Source organism: Cydia pomonella, chromosome 26, assembly GCF_033807575.1.
Source record: "Cydia pomonella isolate Wapato2018A chromosome 26, ilCydPomo1, whole genome shotgun sequence".
Lineage (NCBI taxonomy): Eukaryota > Metazoa > Arthropoda > Insecta > Lepidoptera > Tortricidae > Cydia > Cydia pomonella.
The window spans coordinates 5,737,859-5,760,220 of record NC_084728.1 but is presented as its reverse complement, the minus strand read 5'-3'; the positions used below and the strand labels follow the sequence as shown (position 1 = coordinate 5,760,220).

Sequence of the window (22,362 nt, the reverse complement as noted above, 5' to 3'; positions counted from 1 at the left end):
AATTCTTATTCCAAGGTTCAGATGTATCAGATAAGAACAATTCCATCTATTTAGGACATAAAGCTGAGTTTTTTTTTTTAATAAACAAGGTAAAGTTGTTCATAATTCTGTTAGATGATGGTCTCCTTATAACTGCAATTGCAAGTACAAACTTATGTTTAAGAGCCCATCAACATGCTCACTAGCGCCACTGGAAAATAATTGTGATTGTTTAAATTTTACGATAGATATTTAAAAAAGGGGGCCGCAACGTACTGTATTTTGTATTTAAGTACCTTTTGAATTACTCACATGGCTTTAACTCCCATAGGTGAGGAAATAAAGGTGGATAAACGTATTGACATACGGGACAAAAACGGGACGGGGAAAAATACGGGACGCGATCTTAAATACGGTGACAGTCCCGTATATACGGGACGTATAGCAACTCTATAGATAGGGAAACTGAAACAATAAGGAGCAATTATCTGCCCTTATAGTAGCAATAGCTGATTAAGGTCGTAGCTTAAGTGGATGATTACAATGTAATGAGGCTGTGTGGGGTCTAATGGTAGCTAATAGCTGGTTATTATTAGACAGACCATGCTGCTTAATAAGGGAATATGGAATACCTATTGACCATCATGTAAGTGAGTGTTTTCCTTGCACTACAGTAGTGCAAGGAAAAGTACTATTCTTTGTACTCTTGTAAGGAAAAAAAACTCGGCATAATAGTTAAATATATCTACTGGAGAGTCTAGCAACGATTTTGTATCCATTATTATCCATTTTGTGGTGTGACTTGCATTGTGCTATGCTAGTCTGGAAAACGATGTAACATACAGTTTATCATGTACAGTGAGCTGCGATATTGCATGGAGAAATTATGCTCAACGAGGGTGCGGAGTGTTAGGGTCGGCAAAGCGCATATAACTCCTCTGGAGTTGCGGGCGTACATAGGCTACAGAGACTGTTTACCATCAGGCGAGCCGTATGCTTGTTTGCCACCGACGTAATATTTAAAAAAAAGAAATTATGAATGAATTCATTGATAAGTCGCCATGCACTTTTCTGGCTGATGGTACATGTAGATTTAGACAGTTGACCATACTGTACATTTATAGAGTTTTACATTTAGTGTGCTGTTATGGCTAATTGTGTTTTTAATTGAAATATAAGTTTGCCAGATATTTGTATGAGGGGAAAGGAGTGTTGTCTGCTATCCAAGGTACTAACACCAACACTAAATAAAATGCCTTTGCAATAAATTTACAAACTGTCATTGCGGACAATAGTACCAAAGTCTGTTACTGAATACAAAAATAATCGTTAAAAATCGTTTTGACATTTCATAAGTTGATTTTTTATTTTGATGTTCACATTTTTGTATTAAGCCTGAACTTTTATTGTTGCAGCGTGGTCCCAAAGACTGCCACTAGCCCCATAGGAAACAAACCTTTGCCACAACCTGGTGAGTTGTCTTTTCTACATAGCCATATGAAATGATTCTGACCACGCTAAGCTTGCGCTCGGCAGCGACAAGGGATAACGTGTCGTGAAAACTTGGCGTGGTCGGACTCTACAAGGTTTCCCTAAAACCATTCACATGTTGAGGCCTTATGATTAGCTTATATCATACATATAACCTAAGGTGTAGTGTCTCTAAAAACCATTGATACTTCAAGGACTAATAGGACAGCATATATCGATTGTATGTGTATGTTCACACGTTCAACAGAGCACACGTTCATTATTCCGCGCGGCTGTCTTAAGTCCGTACAGCCCTCATGATAGCCGACCTCCAGTAGGAGATGGCACTGGAAGATGTGCGGTTTTTGTCATGGATAAAGTAAAGTCATGCATTAGTTATTAATAATGCGCCATTAAAAATGTAGAGTTCTCTTCTTTTTTCGTTGTGTTAATCCATTCACTCATTTGCCTCTTTGTGTGTGTGTGTTTCAAAGTGCCGCCTATAACTGCTTTCTTTACTTGCTTAATATTTATGCTGTTTATTTTCTTTCAGCCATACTTGCTTCTTCGAACCAGATGAAGCCATTATATTGCCAAGAGTGAGTATATTCCTCTTTGAAATTACAGTTATTTAAATTAAATTATTATTGATCACATATTGCAAATTAGTGACTGTTCTAAACCTTATTTAGATGTACTTAGGTTCATAATTGAAAGGATTCAGAAATTGTACAAAATTATAACTAACTTTACATACGAATTATTTACAAGATTTGCCAGGTATTCAGTACAAAATTAGATTTTGGCTAATGCTGCCGAAAATCCGTACACAAACATACAGATTCTAGAAATACTACATGCATAAAATCGAAGTGTAAACAATGAACCTCTAGTGAAGAATTCGTGAAGTAAGCACTTCCAATATCATTCTTATGACTCTAAAAATAAGGTTGTATCAGATATTTTTGTTCGTTTCATCGTGCAAGGTATTATTACTACTCAAATTCCTTTGACTTGAATAAGACGCGCCTCCCCATTCGTTTTATGCAGTAACGTAACTATACCAACTGCAAGCCACGGCAAATACATGGAATTGAGGCTTCCAGGTCTGTGATCACACCCTCTCCATCAATTGGGTACCCAGCCAATTGTCAATTGGGTGCCAGGAGCCGTGGCATTTTGCCTGCGTTGCTTTCCTTTACTAATGTTACTTGATTTGGTTTAATGTGAATCGTGTATAAGAAGGGTGTGTTTGTTGCAGCGAGTCTGAGATGAAAGTGACCACTTCGCCATGTCACTCGCCCGGCGCCATCCTGCCTGATCTGCCGCAACCCGCCGAGGATCCAGACAAGGTACTACCAGTAACACTGACCATATTGGATTTTATGCCTTTGCATTAAGATTCATGACGACGTTTAACACTTATTCCTTTGATTCTCACGCTTGATTTTAGCGGGCCAAAATATACCCTCGCGATCTGAGTTTGTAAACCTGTGGTTTATGCTATCTAATGGATTTTCTGGACTAAAAAATTTTTTCTGAAATAAACTGTGGGTTCAGTGTCCACAAATACCTTTTTAACTAGAAGCGGAATTGGAGATGGGCCAGGCAAACGATGCGCCGTGTTGTAAATTGTAAACAATATCGAGTGCACTGTTTCCAACTAGGGAGTGGTCCCAGTACTGGCTTTCTATACAAATAAAGGAGGTATTCGATAGGTAGTCCCTATTTCCAACTGGTAGCTGCCGGGTAGGCAAGGTAGATGGGGTTGCTTTATTCATTCATGACAGCGTTCTGTTCAGAAGAACTATGCTGTTTAGACGAGCTGGGGTGTAATTAGGAGTTAGCGCTGCTCTTGGCTTGAGCTCTTGAAGGCCTTCTGTACCACTGGCGAACCGTTGAGTGTTTAATTGAGTATAAATTCATAAAATAACTTTGTAAACGGATTACATACGCTGTAAAGGGTACAAAACGTAATACGTAAACGTATAAGCGTAAGCGTATACAATATCGTGTATGATTGGTACAGAACTTGGGCCTGCCGGCCACGGCGAGCGCGGGCGACACGGCGGCGTGGCTGGCGCGGCACCGCTTCGCGCAGCACGCCGCAACCTTCGCCAACTTCTCCGGCGCCGACCTGCTCAGGTAACTTGCTACTCATTCCAGGAATAACCTTTGAACGGCTCAATTGTTCTCTGAATAACACAAAAAATTTACCTCTCAAACCTACCTATATATAACCTACCGATACCTTATTCATTTTACTTAGCTGTACGTATTCAGTTGTAATAACGTAACGTGATCTCAAGAAATCGATTGCCATCTGACATCTGGGTGCCTACCGCGAAAACCGAAAATCGCAAATTGCATCGGCATTGTAATTACACAAACCCATTCTGTTAGATGTGTACCTACTATTTAAATAGTGTTATGTTTTATCTCTTTAAATTAAAGAACGTAAAACCACCCAAATATATTTGTGTGAAAATCCGGCCCTGTTTTTTACCTGCTCCTCGAGAAACATAACATTGCTTCCTTGGCGCTAGCTAGCCGTGCGCTCGCATTACCAGTGCAAGCGAGGTCTTCGAATACGTATCTTTGTTTCGGATCGCAGTGTCACAAGTTAAGCTGGTTTGAGAGCGTTTAGTCGCCTACCTTAGACGCACCAATAGAGATCAGACAGCTATTCTGTTAGAATTCTGTATTAGTTCATAATGAATCTTATTCCGTGCTCAATAGAGTAGTAATTCAATAAACGCTACCTATGCGGCTTAACCATTTTTTCATAGTGGCACGCGCCTTTGCGGTTTTTAAACAATAGATAAGACGATAATCCGTAGAAGCTCACGGAGGAAAATAGAAACTATATATATTTTCTTGTTTCCCGTTGTATTTCGAAGTTCAAAACACTTCGAGGCGAAAGAAGTTCGAAGATTCACCGTGGCCCAAATAATAAAAAATACAGACGCCATAACAGGTTCGGTCTTTGTTTTGCAGACTGTCCCGTGACGACATCATCCAGATCTGCGGCCTGGCCGACGGCATACGGCTATTCAACGCTCTGCATGCCAAGTGAGTATTGTCTTTACTATACTATCATTGTATTTTTGTGTCTGTAATTTCGGTTAGGAAGGTCCAATTTTAGGATTCGAATGTAGGATAGGTGTTGCAGCTATTTTAGGTATAACTACAACGCTGAGTTGTTGTTGCAGACGCATCGAGCCGCGGCTGACCGTGTACGTGAGCGCGGGCGGCGGCGTGTACTCGGCGCTGTACCTGCACTCGTGCCGCGCGCCCGAGCTGCTGCACAAGCTGCAGGCGCTGCACCGCGCGCACGCACACGGACATAAGGTAGGGTATCCCATTATTGTTATTGGTAAATTGGAAGGCACATATAAATGAGCTAAATAAAAAAAATTCTAGTAGATGCTATGCTTTATCGATATTGTCAGAAACTTGCTCCGAAAAAATTGTTATCAGTGCATATTATGGAACAGTCTACCCATTACTGACGTACGGAGTAATTTTTTGGGGAAATTCTGTTGCTGTTGATAAAACATTTATATTGCAGAAAAGATGCTTAAAAACTGTTTTTAGAATGTACATAGATGAATCGCTACGTGAAGTGTTTAGAGAGAAGCGCTTTTTGACCCTTACCGGTATTTATATATTAGAATTAAGCCTATTTGTAAAAAAACACCCTGAATATTTCACAAAGCGTTCATGCAAAGAAAATATCAGATCACAATATAAGTACAATATGGTACTTCCGAGAACTAGCACCTCAATATATAAAAAAAGTACGTTCATATCTGCTATTAATGTCTTCAACCATCTGCCAAACGAAATAAAAAGCCTCGAAGGAAATACTTTTAAAAGATGCTTAAAAAACTTTTTAATAGACAAAGTTTTCTATAATTTAAAAGAATTTTATAACTATGTAAACCTAAATGTATATTAAAATATAGTTTAAGATAAAATATTAAAACCTAGTTTAAGTTAAAAATAATTGTATACCCGAGAAGGGTAAAACTGTTGATACTCATCAAAAAATGTACCTAAGTCATATTCTTGTACCTACACAGTTTGCACAATAAATATTTCTGATTTCTGATTAAACTTTGTATGTTTACATTTTTGTTGTAGACCACGGCCCAGAAGCACATATCGTCAGTCATCGCCTCCCGGCTGACACTTTGTCAGATGTGGGTTTTCCAGTAAAAATCTAATTCAATGTGAATTAAAATAACTCTCAATAGAATTACTTTTTCGAACAAAATCGATGCATTTTAATCATGTCCTTTCATGTCCATATTAGATTTCTGTTCGGAATCCCGCGCGGTGTGGCACCGTCCGTGCCGATCATTGCAGATGATAATTTAGATGCTGTTTTAAATAAAATAACCCTCAGCCGGTTGTATCGCGGTGGAAAGACCGGTCAGCTATTCACATGAACATGTAAATAATACGGGCCTTACCACTTTATGTCCGCAAAGTATGCGTAATGTGTAAATTGCGTAATCCGTTTATTTGAAACGTCTGATGAAATGCTACATACAAAGTTTCATGATTTTGTTTTACTATCATAAATATGTAAAGCGCTTATTTTTAAATGTTCATGCGACCAACTGACGTTTTTACCATAGCGATATAACCAGCTGACGATTTTTAGGGTTCCGTAGCCAAATGGCAAAAAACGGAACCCTTATAGATTCGTCATGTCCGTCTGTCTGTCCGATTATTTAAATTAACAATAGCACCTGAACTATCATCTGACAAAATATCAAACGGGGCCCCGGAATGCCCAGAATGGCCAATTTGGCATTACGACGCTCTGAAATTTCCCATAAAATTTTATTTACCGGACATTTTAACGGCAACAGACTGTTCGATGCAAATGACTAGACATATCCCTTTATTCATAAAACTTAACAACCTTTTACGCACCTCTGTAAAATGTTGTCTCCTCACAAACAGAAAAGCCATAATGACGGATGATGATTATCAACTGTTTGTTGGATTTGACAGACGATTATGAATTTTCGTTGACATAAATTGTCCTGTTACAGGAAGTGGACACGGTGCTTGTGTCCGGACCGAACGGCGCTCGCGTGCGTCTGACGGACGAACTAGTGCGTCACCTGCCCGACAAGTCCACGTACCGCCTGCAGCGCGTCGACGACGCCTTGCTGCTCTCCAGCGAGCAGTGAGCGCACACCCCACGGACGCACTAGTGCGTCACCTGCCCGACAAGTCCACGTACCGCCTGCAGCGCGTCGACGACGCCTTGCTGCTCTCCAGCGAGCAGTGAGCGCACACCCCACGGACGCACTAGTGCGTCACCTGCCCGACAAGTCCACGTACCGCCTGCAGCGCGTCGACGACGCCTTGCTGCTCTCCAGCGAGCAGTGAGCGCACACCCCACGGACGCACTAGTGCGTCACCTGCCCGACAAGTCCACGTACCGCCTGCAGCGCGTCGACGACGCCTTGCTGCTCTCCAGCGAGCAGTGAGCGCACACCCCACGGACGCACTAGTGCGTCACCTGCGCGACAAGTCCACGTACCGCCTGCAGCGCGTCGACAACGCCTTGCTGCTCTCCAGCGAGCAGTGAGCGCACACCCCACGGACGCACTAGTGCGTCACCTGCCCGACAAGTCCACGTACCGCCTGCAGCGCGTCGACGACGCCTTGCTGCTCTCCAGCGAGCAGTGAGCGCACACCCCACGGACGCACTAGTGCGTCACCTGCCCGACAAGTCCACGTACCGCCTGCAGCGCGTCGACGACGCCTTGCTGCTCTCCAGCGAGCAGTGAGCGCACACCCCACGGACGCACTAGTGCGTCACCTGCGCGACAAGTCCACGTACCGCCTGCAGCGCGTCGACGACGAATTATTCTACAAGTACAAATGCTGTCCCTCGGACTTAACTGAACTTTGACTGCTTAGTGATTGTTCTTAAAAGTGCAGGTATAAGGCCTGTGCACACCGGGTGCGTGTGCGTGGACATACATGTGCGCCTTGTAATATACAGATCCTTGTGAGAGACGGCACACCGCTTGCGTCACGTGTGCGTACACGCCTCAAGCATTAAAGTAGAAATAAATTATTTCTTTTCATTAAATGTGATTAATAATAAATCTTATGTTAATTATAAGTATTACACATTTCGCCGTATTAGCATACAAAATATGTACAATTACATCTTTAAAAAACGATTTTAATTTCATTTTAGCGCACGTGCACGTCCAGGCGCTTGCACCCGGTGTGCTCTGGCTTGTAATCTCTTGCTACCGTGCATATATGGTGAGACTACTCCAATCTGAATGATGTGGGACGAATCTACAATCGCTAAATAAAACTGGTATACATTTTAAATGAACTCGTCACAGTGAACACGTCTAGCATATCTTGCCATAACTCGCGCGGCTTCAAACATAAAGCTCGACTCGTAATATGTAGTCGCGTGAGACGCAACAAGGCGTGCTTGACGTGCAGCCAGAACTAATCGGCTTTAATTTCAATGTAGACATGACTAAAACAACGCTCTTAAAAATGAGCTTCTTAAGATAACTGATTTACCGTAAGATTCGGATATGATGATGTATGAGAGCATGATGGTGAATTTTATAAACAATTTAGTGACTATGGGGCCATGTTTTGTTATACTTGTAAAAACTAACCCTCGCCTCATCTTCGTACTAATATCGCCTTATATTAATTCGTCAACCCTTTGAATGCCACATGAAAAACTCTGACGTGATATGACGTCAATATATTTGTGGCGTACAAAGGGTTAGACATTACTATAAATAAGTAGTAGTATTGATTTTATTGTAACAAGTGGATGGAAAGAAATAGCTTGAAACAATGAAAATTTACTTCAATAGGAAAGATTTCTCGTGAAAATGGAGTAATTTTTAATTTTGTCATTGAAAAGAATGGTAAAAAGATTACGTAATGTAATTACCGAGAAGGCTATGACTGCATGAGACTGCCCTAATTGCGGATGTACACTGCGTCGATTCTGAGTCGCTCGCCGCATCAATTGGTTACCTAGCAACCACTTCTTTGATACGGCGACCGCATTAAGTTACGTGAACCTTGTCGCAATGCACGAAGGTTGATTGGCTGCAGCTGCGCGCTTCAGTTGACGTCTTTGGCGGTCAAAGAGTTAAGTGAACGACCCATTGTAACTAAAAATGCGAGGCCTAAAAACGTGTCGGGTGTTACCGGCAACAAAGGTATACATTTTATTAATGTATGCCAATGTCTGGGGATGATGGAAAGGAAAGCACGTGAAAACTTGACTATTGTGATTTATACTGATAGGCTTGAAGAAGGTATCCCAAAGGATTTGATATTATTAAAGTTTAATTATGTATTCTAGGTTAATATTTGCAATATTGTGCATGCTTTTAAGTGATTAGTGGCATACAGTAATAGTTTTAAATCAAAAATTATGGTTGAATATATGTTAGTTATTTTTAAGTAAATACAATAATATAATATATCAAGTTTCTAAGTATTGTGTTAGATTAAAACAATATGTGTAAAGAGTATATTTGCAATAGTCTGTAATAATACCAGATGTGCTTTAACCAAAATTAGAGGCCCAAGAGGAAAATTAACGCTTTTTTGTATGAGAACTTTTAAGGTATTTTTTTTAAATATGAAACCCTTCAAACTCAAGATCCCAAGTGACGGATTTTATCGCACAGAAACACCGTAGCGTTTACAGACGTTCAAAATAATCTTTGCAAATATTGTATGGTGTAATGTCGTTTATTTACAAATAAATGACAGTGTGGAAGTGCCTTAACCCTTTCACTGCGCGTGTCACGTCAATACTCGCCAATGTCGCGTATTGAGAGCGATGAAAGGATGCTGAATGTTAACTTACTTTATACTCTAGTTATTAATGAATACGAGTTCTCATTATTCTTCATCAGTATAGATGTTATTGCTGCAAGAGAATTTACGATTCACGTATTCTGTTCAGGTGTGGGACTCATTTTGTCCGTTATCGGCTCTCGACACTCGTCTTGACAGTAATCGACTGCGACGTTATCTCTTTCTCTGTCACTAGATGACATTCGTTTCGTATACCCTTGGCAGTGAAAAGATTAACGACTCGTATTTATTTTAAACGTACGTTGCTTTAACTCAATTGTTTCACCATTAAGTTAAGATTTTGTTAACTAAATATATAGCTAAATATTAATATAAACTATATGATAGCATGTTATTTTTATATAAAAGGTTTTACAGTTATTTTCACATACCACAGCTCTCAGTGAAAGTGAAAGTGAAAACAAAAAGTTATGAAATTCAAAATATTGTGAATATGACTATTATATGATTTATTTTTTCACAACTTTTAAGGAACATTGATGAAGGAAGATGGAGACAGAAAAAATGGACTCATTCCTATAATTGTAAAACTGTGTCACTTGATTGTAAAATTGTGTTTGGCTATTTCTTGAATCTGTTGCTCAAAAAGCTCAGGATTCATTATTTCGCCCTCGGCCTAAACATGTATCTTGTGACATTACTTTTGACTGCCGCCGACATAGACGTGATAACACGTCACTTGAAGTCTGAGCGGTCAAAGGGCTAACTGAGGTGCCTTAAAAGTGCCTTTTATGGAGACAGATGGCGCCGTGCATTAAATGGAGTATTCTTTGTAGACTATTTTTTAAATGTTTTATTAATAGTTGTTGCATGTTTAGTATAGTTTATATACAATAGATTATATAGAATAAATGAGTATATGGATTGTGTAGTCAATAAATGTATATAAAGCACGTCGTTATTTTATTACATTCCTTTGTAGTTTTAAACCTTTATGAGGAATAGGGATGTCAGAATTATGCTAAATTGAAACCTAAAACATTGAAATAAAATTCTAAATCAGAAAGGAAATATATTCCCTCTGCCTTGGAACATCATCGGTACAAGCAAAGATACATTGATTGAGTAAGATGTGTAAATCTTATGACCATTTCGTGCTTCGAATTTGACTGGTGAACGAGATGGTGCGGTACATCTCCATACAGATTGCAGTAACTCTGTCAAAAGTTGACGTTTGACAATTCAGTGACCGCATAACATATCACTTCAATTTCGTTTTTTAGTTTTGATTAATTGAACTGTGACAGTGACTTGTGTGTATAATAAATAAATAAAATAAATATTATAGGACATTATTACATAAATTGACTAAGTCCCACAGTAAGCTCAATAAGGCTTGTGTTGAGGGTACTTAGACAACGATATATATAATATATAAATATTTATAAAAACTTAAATACATAGAAAACCCCCATGACTCAGGAACAAATATTCATGCTCATCACACGAATAAATGCCCTTACCAGGATTTGAACCCGGGACCATCAGCTTCGTAGGCAGGGTCACTACCCACTAGGCCAAACCGGTCGTCAAATCTAGACAATAGTATAGATTGATGATAAAATTAATTGCAGTCAATGTGTTTATTATCGATATAACAGCATAAATCTAACACCCAACTACAGGTTCCTATTTAGCCGTAAGGCTATTATTATTACTACAACTGCTCTGTCGTCGTAATGAGTACTTCTAGTTTTTAAGTTATAGATTATTAATCAGATAGTTACAATTGTTACAAACAACCATTGTTTATTATGGAGGAGCGGGACTTCCTGACACAGGTATTTCTTACCTACTAGGAAGACCCAACCTTGATTGTCATATGTGTACCCAACAGTTATGAAATAAAATCATTTTCATTTTCATTTTTTTTCATTTTCAAATCTACACCTAATTTAATATTTTATTTTTACACTTCGACTTCGAAAAAAATATTATAACATAATGGCGACTCCGAGGATTCTAGAACCACCCAAGCCTAGACATAATCGGTCGGGAGTCGACGGTCTACCACTCCAAGGGTTAAATCTGTTACGGATGTCAAACTAAGGTGCACGTTTTTTTCTTAAACTTTACCTTTCTATTAAGATCAAATTTTCTTTGGTACATACAAGGTAGCAAAGGTGAACTCGGTGCCGGCACGCGCTACGAGCGTAGCCGATAACATGCCGTATATAAAAAACAGAGAACCCGACTATCGGGTCATCGGCACTGAATGTGTTAAGGAGCAGGTCCGGCATAACACTACTAAACCAAACGGAGGACCGAGGTGATATCACTACCTCCAGATTGTGATAAAGAGGTTCAGTATAAGAAAAAAACATGCCCCTTAGTTTTACATCGAAAACAGATGGCAAATACAGAAACAAAATGTGCCTTCAAAATGGTCTTCATGCTCAAATAATTAAAAAAACATTACTCCTTTATGGCTAACCGTTCGTTAGTTAGTTGATTGTTCAAACGCACTCTTCGCGCTTGAAACTTCGAGGATGTCACATGTGCGTGGCCAAGCCTTGATAATAGCAGATAATAATGAATCTGATGAGTCTGAGTATTATATTCACACATCCATTATTTGACATTTCTGATTAATGAGGGTAAAATTAAGTTTTAGGGCGCTTACAGATGAAATAACAGCAAAATGAATTTTAACGGACGTTTTATCTGGCTCTCCTATTGGCTTACGTTAGTTACCAAGTAGCCAATAGAAAATAGCCCTGTATTGTTCCATTTAATTATTCCGAAGGTACCTCCAAAACTGCTAAACACATCCACCCTCCTGAATAAAAATAATCATTCAACCGCGCCTATAAATACGCAGCGCGCCGCGGCGAGCGCAGTCTCATATTGACCGCCGAACTGTATACATCTCGCAATGACCGGCCGTGGCAAAGGAGGCAAGGGGCTCGGGAAAGGAGGCGCCAAGCGCCACAGAAAGGTTCTCCGCGACAACATCCAGGGGATCACCAAGCCAGCCATCAGAAGACTTGCACGCCGTGGCGGCGTTAAAAGAATTTCCGGCCTCATTTACGAAGAAACTCGAGGCGTGTTGAAGGTGTTTCTAGAAAACGTCATCAGAGATGCAGTGACGTACACGGAACACGCTAAGAGGAAAACCGTTACGGCCATGGACGTCGTCTACGCGCTAAAGAGACAAGGCAGGACGCTGTATGGTTTCGGTGGATAGACTCGAATGTAATAAATTATTAATTGATTATGGTTTGGTAATGTGAATGCTATGTGACAAGGCCCTTTTCAGGGCCGCACTTTTTCGTGTTTCGCACAGACTTCAATCGAAATATCGGAACCTCTCGAGGTCTATATCGAGAAACTTTTTTTTTTACAGGTTACCATCGTCGCCCATCGTGTTCTCGTGGAGCCAGAACGCTCTAAGAATGACGTTAATAACTGGTACCGCTCGGTGTAATTTTCATAAATTTTCGAAAGGGCATTATATTGTTAGCTTCGGCTGTGCACGCGCGTACTAAGTCTCCGGTACACAATTCTCACTTGTACGGGAATTTGTTTTTCCCGTACAAATGAGAATGCGAGATACTTGGTAGGCGTGTGCAGAACAAAAGCAAACATAAGGCCAGAGCACAACGGCGCGGCTGCGTGTGCGTAAACGTGCACGATGCACGTGCGCGCTAAATTGTTGCGAGCCGTGCACGCACCCTCGCACAAGCGGTGTGCCGTCTCTCATAAGGATCTGTATATTACAACACGCGCGTGCACGTTTACGCACACTACGGTGTGTACAGGCCTTAAATGCCAATAGGTATTATCACTCCTTCGTTCCCTCCTATTCGAATTTAATATATTATTTTTTTCAATACGTATTCTGTTTAATTATTAATTATTTAGATGTTCGTTCCTAATTAAAATAACTAGGTTGCTACATGCACCCTGTCAGGGTTCATATTTTACATATTATTACTTTATAATTTATTTCGTTAAAGGTATGTGAATGCAATCGATAAGTAAATGATTTTGTAATAAATTATTGAAAGTAAGTAATAGGTAATTCTTTTTTTGAAACTTAACTGGAACACAGCTATCCATTACTACATTAATTCATGCCTATATATTTTTGAAGTTTGCAACTTAACCGGAGCACATAGCTCACAAGTTAAAGACCGAACACACAAAGCCGCTAAACCTTCGACAAAATAACGATCTTGCATTAGCTACATCCAGCCTAACATACCATTCAGGACCTCAAGTGCATAAAAATATATACCCAAGTTACCATATGAACTCAAATCAATAGGAAACCCCAAAATATTTGAGACCACTTTACATAAATACTTATTGGATTAACAGTTATTATTCACTGCAAGAGTTTTTTCGTAATACCTCCCGGGATAAATAGGTAAATACTTTAACATTTCTGCGTTATATTGCATTTCGAGTTTCGCATAAGACAAGTAATAATAAATATATTATTATTAATTCCTTTTGAATGTCTGTGCAATGTTATAGTTTCTGATAGATTAATAAGTATAATACCTAATAATGCTTATGTAGGTTTATGAGATTAAATTGCTGTGCCCTTACAGGATATTCCATGAAAATGTAATATAATGTCAATAAAGATATTTGACGATGAAGACTCAGTCATACCTTAGACGATATTAATTCATTCTTTGGGTAACGTTCTTAAGTTTGTAGGTACTTACCCATCTCTGTTAAACCACAAAATGTTCGTAAAGGCGAGCTGCGGGTAAAAGATAATACCTATCCATATTAAAACTTAATAATACCTATGCATACTGTTTGTGTGTAGGTATGAAAGACTAATAGGAAAGTGTAATCTTTAATATCTACGCAATAACATTATAACACTATTGTTGTGTGGTATGTTTGTTCAGATTATATTTTTGAAAATCGAAGCCGTTCCGTAATGTATTCGGTACAATTTTTAAATAAAATAACTGTACTTTAACGGTTATTAAGCGTTTGAATAGCGGGTAGTTTTACTTTTGTTAATCTAATCTACCCTAAAATTAACAAAAACATTCCCCGCTAGTCCTATAAAAGCCAAGTCGACTCAACCTGTTTGCACAAAATAAGACAGCGATTTGGATACTTAGGTTAGGTTAGGTTAAGTTAGGTTAGGTTAGGGTTACGTTTAAAATCAGTATAAACATCGGAATGTGACGAAATAATTTTAATAGTTTGACAAGACAAGGCCCTTTTCAGGGCCGCAGTTTTTCGTGTTTCGCACAGATGTCAATTATTCAATTCCTACCTCAAAATATAGGCTAAGGCTGCGATTCCACCAAAGATGTACGAGGACGTATATTTAAGAACCAATAGAATATTGCCGAATAAAGCTGCTGTGAGCGAGAATAAATAATTATAATAATAATACATACGTAATAAATGATTCAAAACAAGTGATTCTATTGGTTAAAAAACATGTCCCTTGCTACGCATCCTCGCTCATCTCTCCTAAGAAGTGCCTACCAGGCGCAAAATATTCGAAGTCAACTTCGAGCAACACAGGGAAGGGAGACGGCATTCGTAATATTTCCCCTCTGCCGAAGCATAATAGGTACAACTGTACCTATGGCGGTGCATGTTGTGACTCGTCCGTACACAAAAATAGATCGAGGTGTGCAAGATTTGTCTTTGACGTATGTCATTTTCTATGTATTTGTGTCGTTATTACAGATTGGATTTTCTATGTAGTGAGTAATAAGTGCGACTGTGTGCACGTTTTCCCCAGCAAAAAATGGCAGAAATATTTGTACGGTGAGATATGGCTTAGGCTCCTCGACGTGTCGGAAGCCTGTGTTGCTCGAAGGAAGTCAAGCCGAAGCTAACAAGAGTTCTGTTCATGAGTTGTAGAGAAACTGCGTAACTCCCTTTAATGTTGACGTCCTGCTAATTGGTAGGTACCGCCTATATGTATACTACCTATGCAGTTGGTATGGTACCTACATACGAGAGTACTTACAGAAGGTGCTAACCTAATTCTCACCTGGCCGTCATGCACATGGAACTGATAGCACGATTCTAACGGTTTATTTTTGCTCTAATTTGCAGCAGCGCAACTGGGGAAGTATTTAAGTACAGAAGAAGAAAAAAAAAAAAAGAAGAAGAAGAAAAAGAAGAAAAAAAAGAAGAGAACCCATACAGGGATAAGTTCGCCTTTGTTGTATTTAATTTACTCTGTAACTGTGTTTTTCGTGTTTTTATTTCTATGTACAATAAAGTATATACATACATACATACATAGAAGACCACAGATATAATAGTATTGCCGCTCGTTACTTATTCTGTAGGTGTATAGTTCCTGATGGTAAGGTTTCCTGTGCTCCCAAGGACAAATCCTTGTCAGCTTGTCGGGTCGGCAATGCAAATGTAAAAGATGCGCTAGAATGGCCCGGGTCTGTCCGTCCGACATTTCGATTTATTTTATGTCTAGGATTTACCAGAACTTTCCTCTATCCTTTGTATACCTGGGTTGTTTCAATGCAAGACTGTTAATTTGATATGAAATGATTTTACTTGCGTGTAAATGTAGGCATTGAGGCTTACCTAATTGTCAATTAGATTTAAACGGTAGGTACTATTTATCTGTAATATTAATTTAATATCTTAACGTACCAGACACGCAAACAGATAATTTCGTTCTGAACTAACAGTTGATAATTAGCAGATTGGTGAAGTTTTTTAATATGTCCATAAACCTAAATCTAAAGGTATTTTAGTAGTAAGTAATATACATATATGTAAGACTATATCATTAATACCTATTTACCTAACAAATTCAACATTGTGGTTTAAATATTAAGTAACGGTACATTAACGGCTAAGTTAGTTAAAGCGCGGGTAGTTAGTTTTAAGAAAATCAATCTACCCTCATTTACAATAAACATCTGCCACTACAATAGTGGGGGGCAAGGGCCAGGCTATATAAACGACACGCTTTCTAGAATCTTCGCACGAATCAAAACAGGACATTGTAATATTATACACACACTATAGTTAAGTTTCAAATCATTTAACAAAATGGCTCGTACGAAACAAACAGCGCGGAAATCCACAGGAGGAAAGGCTCCGCGAAAGCAGTTAGCGACAAAAGCAGCTAGGAAGAGCGCCCCGGCGACCGGCGGAGTGAAGAAACCACACAGATACAGACCGGGCACGGTCGCACTTAGAGAAATAAGAAGATATCAGAAGAGCACAGAACTCCTCGTTAGAAAGCTGCCGTTCCAGCGACTTGTTCGTGAGATCGCACAAGATTTCAAGACGGACTTGAGGTTCCAGAGCTCGGCCGTGGCGGCTTTACAGGAAGCAAGCGAAGCGTATCTAGTAGCACTGTTCGAAGACACGAATCTGTGTGCTATCCACGCTAAGCGGGTCACGATTATGCCGAAGGATATCCAGCTAGCGAGGAGGGTTAGGGGCGAACGTGCCTGAAGAAGCTACTAGTATAAATATATTTAAGTAAGAAGTGAATCTCAGACAAAGCCCTTTTAAGGGCTGCAAAATTTCGTTGTTTCTCCAGCGTCAATCAAACGATCAATCGTACCTACTATAGGTGTTATCAGCCCGCGTAGCCAATGTGCCTATTGTTCACGCTCCGTGGCGAACGAAACGCAACTGTCAGTCTCACTAATATGGAAGAGTAATAGAGAGAGATGACTACGCTACGCTACGGAGCGTTAACGATCGTAACGTTGGCTACGCGGCCAGGGCAAATACTTAATTATTCCTTATAAACTCGATGACCGGTGTCGCCTAGTGGATAGTGACCCTGCCTATGAAGCCGATGGTCCTGGGGTCGAATCCCGGTATATAATAATAATAATTCAGCCTATATACGTCCCACTGCTGGGCACAGGCCTCCTCTCATGCGCGAGAGGGCTCTGGCTATAGTCCCCACGCCAGCCCAATGCGGATTGGGGACTTCACATACACCTTTGAATTTCTTCGCAGATGTATATTATGCAGGTTTCCTCACGATGTTTTCCTTCACCGAAAAGCTAGTGGTAAATATCAAATGATATTTCGTACATAAGTTCCGAAAAACTCATTGGTACGAGCCAGGATTTGAACCCACGACCTCCGGATTGAAAGTCGGACGTCATATCCACTCGGCCACCACCGCTTATCTATATACGTATGTATTTCGTCGCCTAGTACTATAGTACAAGGTTTGCTTAGTTTGGGGCTAGGTCGATCTGTGTACCCATTGTACCCAAATATAAAAAATATATTACCAGACCATCATAATCCTACGCGCACGTGGGGTTTAGTACACTATTTCAAATAGTACAGATATAGTGTGCATACCACATTTATACCTATAAAACACCACAAATGTTTGGTAACGACACAGGAATACGGCGGCATCAGCTTGTATACGAACTGCAATATTCATTGTGCAGTTCTCATAAAGGTATAAATAATATAGGACAATATTACGCAAATTGACTAAGCCCCACAGTAAGCCCAATATAAGGCTTGTGTTGAGGGTACTTAGACAACATAATACCTATATGAATATTTATAAATACTTAAATACATAGAAAACACCCATGACTCAGGAACAAATATCCATGCTCATCACACGAATAAATGCCCTTACCAGGATTCGAACCCGGGACCATCGGCTTCGTAGGCAGGGTCACTACCAACTAGCCCAGACCGGTCGTCATAAAGGTACAAGTTGGAACCGACAGACGTGTCGTCGCGTTAACGTCGTGGAGTTGTGTTACGATTTAGAAAAAGACTGCAAACGGCAGCGCCATACCTATCCAGTTGGTTCCGAATGGAGAGCAAGAGAGCTAGCCGACAGGCCGCTAAAGGCCTACGCTAGCTGACGCGGACGCCCGCCGCGTGCGCACGCACGCGGGTGCAATTTGTAGGTGAAATACGCCGCACGCGTCCGCTTCAGTTAGCGTTGCTCATACTATTTTTGTTTAACCCGCTCGTCCGCTCCGTGCACCCGCGCCAGCTAGCGGAGGCCCTAACTTTGTGTCGCTTACGAGTGGTATTTCACAGAAATACATACATAGAAACCAGTTGTACTTGTGTTGCGGCGACACAAGGCGGTCGCCGCGGTCGGGTTTCAAACTTGGACCTTAAAAATTGAATGCAGTTTGAGTTTCTTGATTGGACCTTTCGATTGACGATCGTGTTATAGAAACAATGAAGATGTTCTGTCCTGAAAAGGACATTGTATTTTATACATTAGCAGGCAAAATTATATTAAGTTGATTATTAGTTAAAACTATTCATATATTATTCTTCACTGATTTCTCCTCATACTTTAACGCTTCTTACACCTTTCTTTACTCGATTTCTCTCCACATTTAAACGCTTCTCAAAATGTTAAATTAATATTCTCTCTCGCGGCGCAAAGTGCCGGTGTCTTCGTTTCGCTAGAAACTTGTCGAACTAGATTACACAATCAGTCAAGTTGTCTTCAATCATCTTGCGATTGAGCCGGTTTGGTGGTTTTCTTCGGCAGCAGCTCCACGCAGATGGCAGGCCGCACACCGCCTTCGGAGATGATGACTCCAGCCAAGAGTTTTCGCAGCTCATCGTCGTTCTTCACTGCTAGCAGGATATGGCGAGGCGCTATACGACTTCTACTATTATCTTGGGCCGCTTGCGCTGCTAACTCCAGTATCTCTGCTGCTAGATACTCTGCAACTCCTGCGAGATATACAGCGGAGCCAACACCGACTTTTCTCGCATAGTTCCCGTTTTTCAATAGTCGATGTATGCGGCCTACCGGAAAAATGATCCCAGCCTTCGAAGAGCGAGTCTTGTTTTTCTTCTTTGAGTCCATGGTGGGATGACTGAACGTAGAAACGGACTCGCCAGCTGTTGGCGGAATGTTACAAAATTCAAGTCTGGCAACTAGTGGGTGTACGACGCAGTACATCGATATGGATAATGACCATTCGGAAGAGGTTGTGAAACATTTTTTCACGGTCAAGGTAACTAAGTAATGACTCGTGTAATCGATTAGAGATACTTCAATATGGTGACACATTCCTTTGTCTAAATAAATTATTTCAAAATGGAATAGGTAGTAACTGCTTAATAAGCTCTTGACAAGTAAGATGCTGATTGTGTGCCTCCTCTTTTAAATTCCGTAATTTTTGCACTTTCCTATACTTTTAAAGCCTAAATAGTACTTAACTTACGAATTCAGTGCTCCGCAGTCCTCCCTAAAAGGAACCCATACAGTTTCACCATTTCACATTGCTATATATTACTATAAAATGGATACTCGGTGTAAATGTCGGCGGCTGACCGTAAGATCATGCAGATAGTGAAATTCCTAGGCATATAGTAAAACGTGTAAGTAAATCTTTGTCTCGTTCCCTGAGTCGACGGAGCCCCGCTCCTATTTCTGTACAGTTAGCCCTTCGGGTATCTGAAGCAACATAACGAACCTATCCTACCTATCTATTGGATTAATGTGACTACCGCCAAAAAATTACACAGGAACATTACGATCGGACGATATGAACATTATGAAAGACCGGATTCTCCTGCTCCTCTCCTTTTTACTTACAAGGACCCAAATCCAAACTGTAGGTAAAAGCAAGTATAATAAACTTTTCCATGTTTTTCATTTTTAACGATTTTAAGAGGGTAGTATAGTTTGCTTACATTTCATTTACCTACACGTGTTCTATACGGTGACAAGATTTTTTGACAAAGAAAATCATTACAAGCCTGTATAGTCAGCCATTCTTGTTTAACCTTCCGAATGACAAGAACACCTCGAACAAGTCGTCGTTACTAGTCGTGACCTCAGCGCCATGGACACCTATAGGTATTATGGCGTACGCTGTCAACGTAACCTTCACATTTTCAAGTAAGATTCACATTAGCTCGCTTACATCCGTGGCAGTAAAGTATTGATTGTATTGTATTGAGCTTACTGTGGGACTTAGTCAATTTGTGTAATAATGTCCTATAATATTTATTTATTTATTTATTTTTATTTATTTTGTTTATGACGTATCTAAAGGTTCAAAGGGTTAAACCTTCTACTACTTACTAATCGAGACGATTTTAAATAAAACTCAAACGTTTACCGGATTTAAATTACTGAAGAGAAAAAAACCCTACTTATGACAAGGCAGTATGGCTCAGAGCTTTATCCTGTCCAGATGGACGAAAAAAAAAACTTAAAGACTTGCGTTGATTTGACACTGAGATTCAGAAGTCCTATGGCACGGCTATGTCCATCTTCGGTATCGATTATCAGATCAGCTCGATGTGTACATAATATTACATTGTCACATACAAGCTTTGGGGTCTTTTATACAAGCGGTTGGAATATACACCACGGGCTCGAATACCCCAACAGATTTTAAAGGTTTAGTTTACGACAGATTGTAAATTCTTGACCACATTTAGAGACTAAAATGTCATACAAAGTTTCTAAAATAGGTCGTTTTATAGATAATGACAATTCTTGTGAAAATTGGTTTCTGTAATAACTTAGTGAAATAACTTACTTAATATTCAGTAAAAACTTGTGAAAATGACAATTCAAGTTTTATTTATAACTTTTTATTACTGAACTAAGTAAACATTTGTGTGGATCGTCACATGTTATCGTATTGCACTTAAATGACTAGGTATATGCACATTGCAAAACACGCAGAATTTATTTTATTTATAAATCCGTGCCAGTCGACATGGATTTTTTCAAAAATATAACTAACTAGCGGCGGGCGGGAAAAGTTGATAAATCGAGATATAAGATTAATGAATTTTTTACCGTATGTAGTTCTATTTTTAACCGTATGTAGTTCTATTTTTACCGTATGTAGTTCTATTTTAACCGTTAGTAGTTCTATTTTAACCGTAACTACATACGGTTAAAATAGAACTACTAACGGTTAAAATAAATAAAATGTTAAGAATTGAATGGTACTTTATTGTGGCCCTTTTTTTCTTTTTGAAAGTAAAAAACAAAAATTTTGTTTGGGACTTTGGAGCCTTGATTTTTTTTATAATCTCAATATGTCTCTTTAAATTCCATTTTTTTTATAATGAACCTCATTTAACATTATCTATCCATTTAACTAAATTTTGTTATAATATTCAACATGTGTCAAATACCCAATTGTTTTATAGCACTAAAACCTACGTCTAGTTTAAATTTGCGGTTATATCAAAAATACACACTGTATCGGCGGTTAAAAGGTTAATGGTGGACGTCGGTGTTCTGCATCTGTTGCGGCGGGGTGGTGAACAGCAGCATGGGGTCGAGCATCCGGCGAGCACCGAGCGCGGACTGCTCGAGCAGGTTGTCTTGGAGGAGCATCTCGACGTTGAAACCTGTCAGGTCCTGGGTGAAATAAAATGGAGACTATAAAACCTTTGCCTTAGTAAATGAACTGTCAGCAAAACTGTTAACTAAATGTTTTGCAGACTACTCTTCTTCTTCTTCCTCGCGTTGTCCCGGCATTTTGCCACGGCTCATGGGAGCCTGGGGTCCGCTTGACAACTAATCCCAAGATTTGGCGTAGGCACTAGTTTTTACGAAAGCGACTGCCATCTGACCTTCCAACCCAGAGGGGTAAACTAGGCCTTGTTGGGATTAGTCCGGTTTCCTCACGATGTTTTCCTTCACCGAAAAGCGACTGGTAAATATCAAATGATATTTCGTACGTAAGTTCCGAAAAACTCATTGGTACGAGCCAGGGTTTGAACCCGCGACCTCCGGATTGCAAGTCGCACGCTCTTACCGCTAGGCCACCAGCGCTTTTTTTGCAGACTACATCCGAGCTATTTTGGAACCTAAGAGCAGTTTCGCATCGTCCGATCGAAATCCGATCCGAACCCGTGAAAATATGGTCCGTAGTAGCCGTAGAACTATTTCTATGAAGTTACGCACTAGATCCGATATCCGTCATCAGATTTCTTTTGGATCTAGTCTAACAGCGACCTTTAGAGTAACCTAAATAAACTGTAATATGGAGACCCTACTTCATGAAGGATCACCTA

General features: G+C 39.9%; 4 protein-coding genes across 6 annotated transcripts in view; 3 read left to right on the top strand and 1 right to left on the bottom strand.

The window, feature by feature from the left end:
* Positions 1–10,256, top strand: part of LOC133532198 (transcription factor CP2-like protein 1) — a 68,598-nt gene extending 58,342 nt beyond the window's left edge. For all 3 annotated transcript variants that reach the window (XM_061870748.1, XM_061870747.1, XM_061870749.1), the window contains 7 exons: positions 1,395–1,450; positions 2,003–2,048; positions 2,711–2,801; positions 3,479–3,594; positions 4,447–4,521; positions 4,662–4,800; positions 6,519–10,256. In XM_061870748.1, the coding sequence (XP_061726732.1) occupies positions 1,395–1,450; positions 2,003–2,048; positions 2,711–2,801; positions 3,479–3,594; positions 4,447–4,521; positions 4,662–4,800; positions 6,519–6,659 (664 nt within the window). In that variant the 3' untranslated portion in view covers positions 6,660–10,256. The remainder of the gene's footprint in view (positions 1–1,394; positions 1,451–2,002; positions 2,049–2,710; positions 2,802–3,478; positions 3,595–4,446; positions 4,522–4,661; positions 4,801–6,518) is intronic.
* A 1,936-nt stretch (positions 10,257–12,192) lies between these two features.
* On the top strand, positions 12,193–12,629 carry LOC133532215 (histone H4). Its single transcript, XM_061870784.1, has one exon. The coding sequence runs from the start codon at positions 12,239–12,241 to the stop codon at positions 12,548–12,550; it is 312 nt and encodes a 103-aa protein (XP_061726768.1). The 5' UTR covers positions 12,193–12,238; the 3' UTR covers positions 12,551–12,629.
* Positions 12,630–16,297: 3,668 nt separating this feature from the next.
* On the top strand, positions 16,298–16,865 carry LOC133532073 (histone H3-like). Its single transcript, XM_061870565.1, has one exon. The coding sequence runs from the start codon at positions 16,384–16,386 to the stop codon at positions 16,792–16,794; it is 411 nt and encodes a 136-aa protein (XP_061726549.1). The 5' UTR covers positions 16,298–16,383; the 3' UTR covers positions 16,795–16,865.
* A 1,672-nt stretch (positions 16,866–18,537) lies between these two features.
* On the bottom strand, positions 18,538–19,211 carry LOC133532181 (histone H2A-beta, sperm-like). The gene has a single exon (XM_061870728.1). The coding sequence runs from the start codon at positions 19,172–19,174 to the stop codon at positions 18,806–18,808; it is 369 nt and encodes a 122-aa protein (XP_061726712.1). The 5' UTR covers positions 19,175–19,211; the 3' UTR covers positions 18,538–18,805.
* Between the last annotated feature and the right edge of the window lie 3,151 nt (positions 19,212–22,362).

Coding starts and splice junctions, on each gene's coding strand:
- LOC133532215 (XM_061870784.1), top strand. CDS start 12,239: ATGACCGGCCGTGGCAAAGGAGGCAAGGGGCTCGGGAAAGGAGGCGCC.
- LOC133532073 (XM_061870565.1), top strand. CDS start 16,384: ATGGCTCGTACGAAACAAACAGCGCGGAAATCCACAGGAGGAAAGGCT.
- LOC133532181 (XM_061870728.1), bottom strand. CDS start 19,174: ATGGACTCAAAGAAGAAAAACAAGACTCGCTCTTCGAAGGCTGGGATC.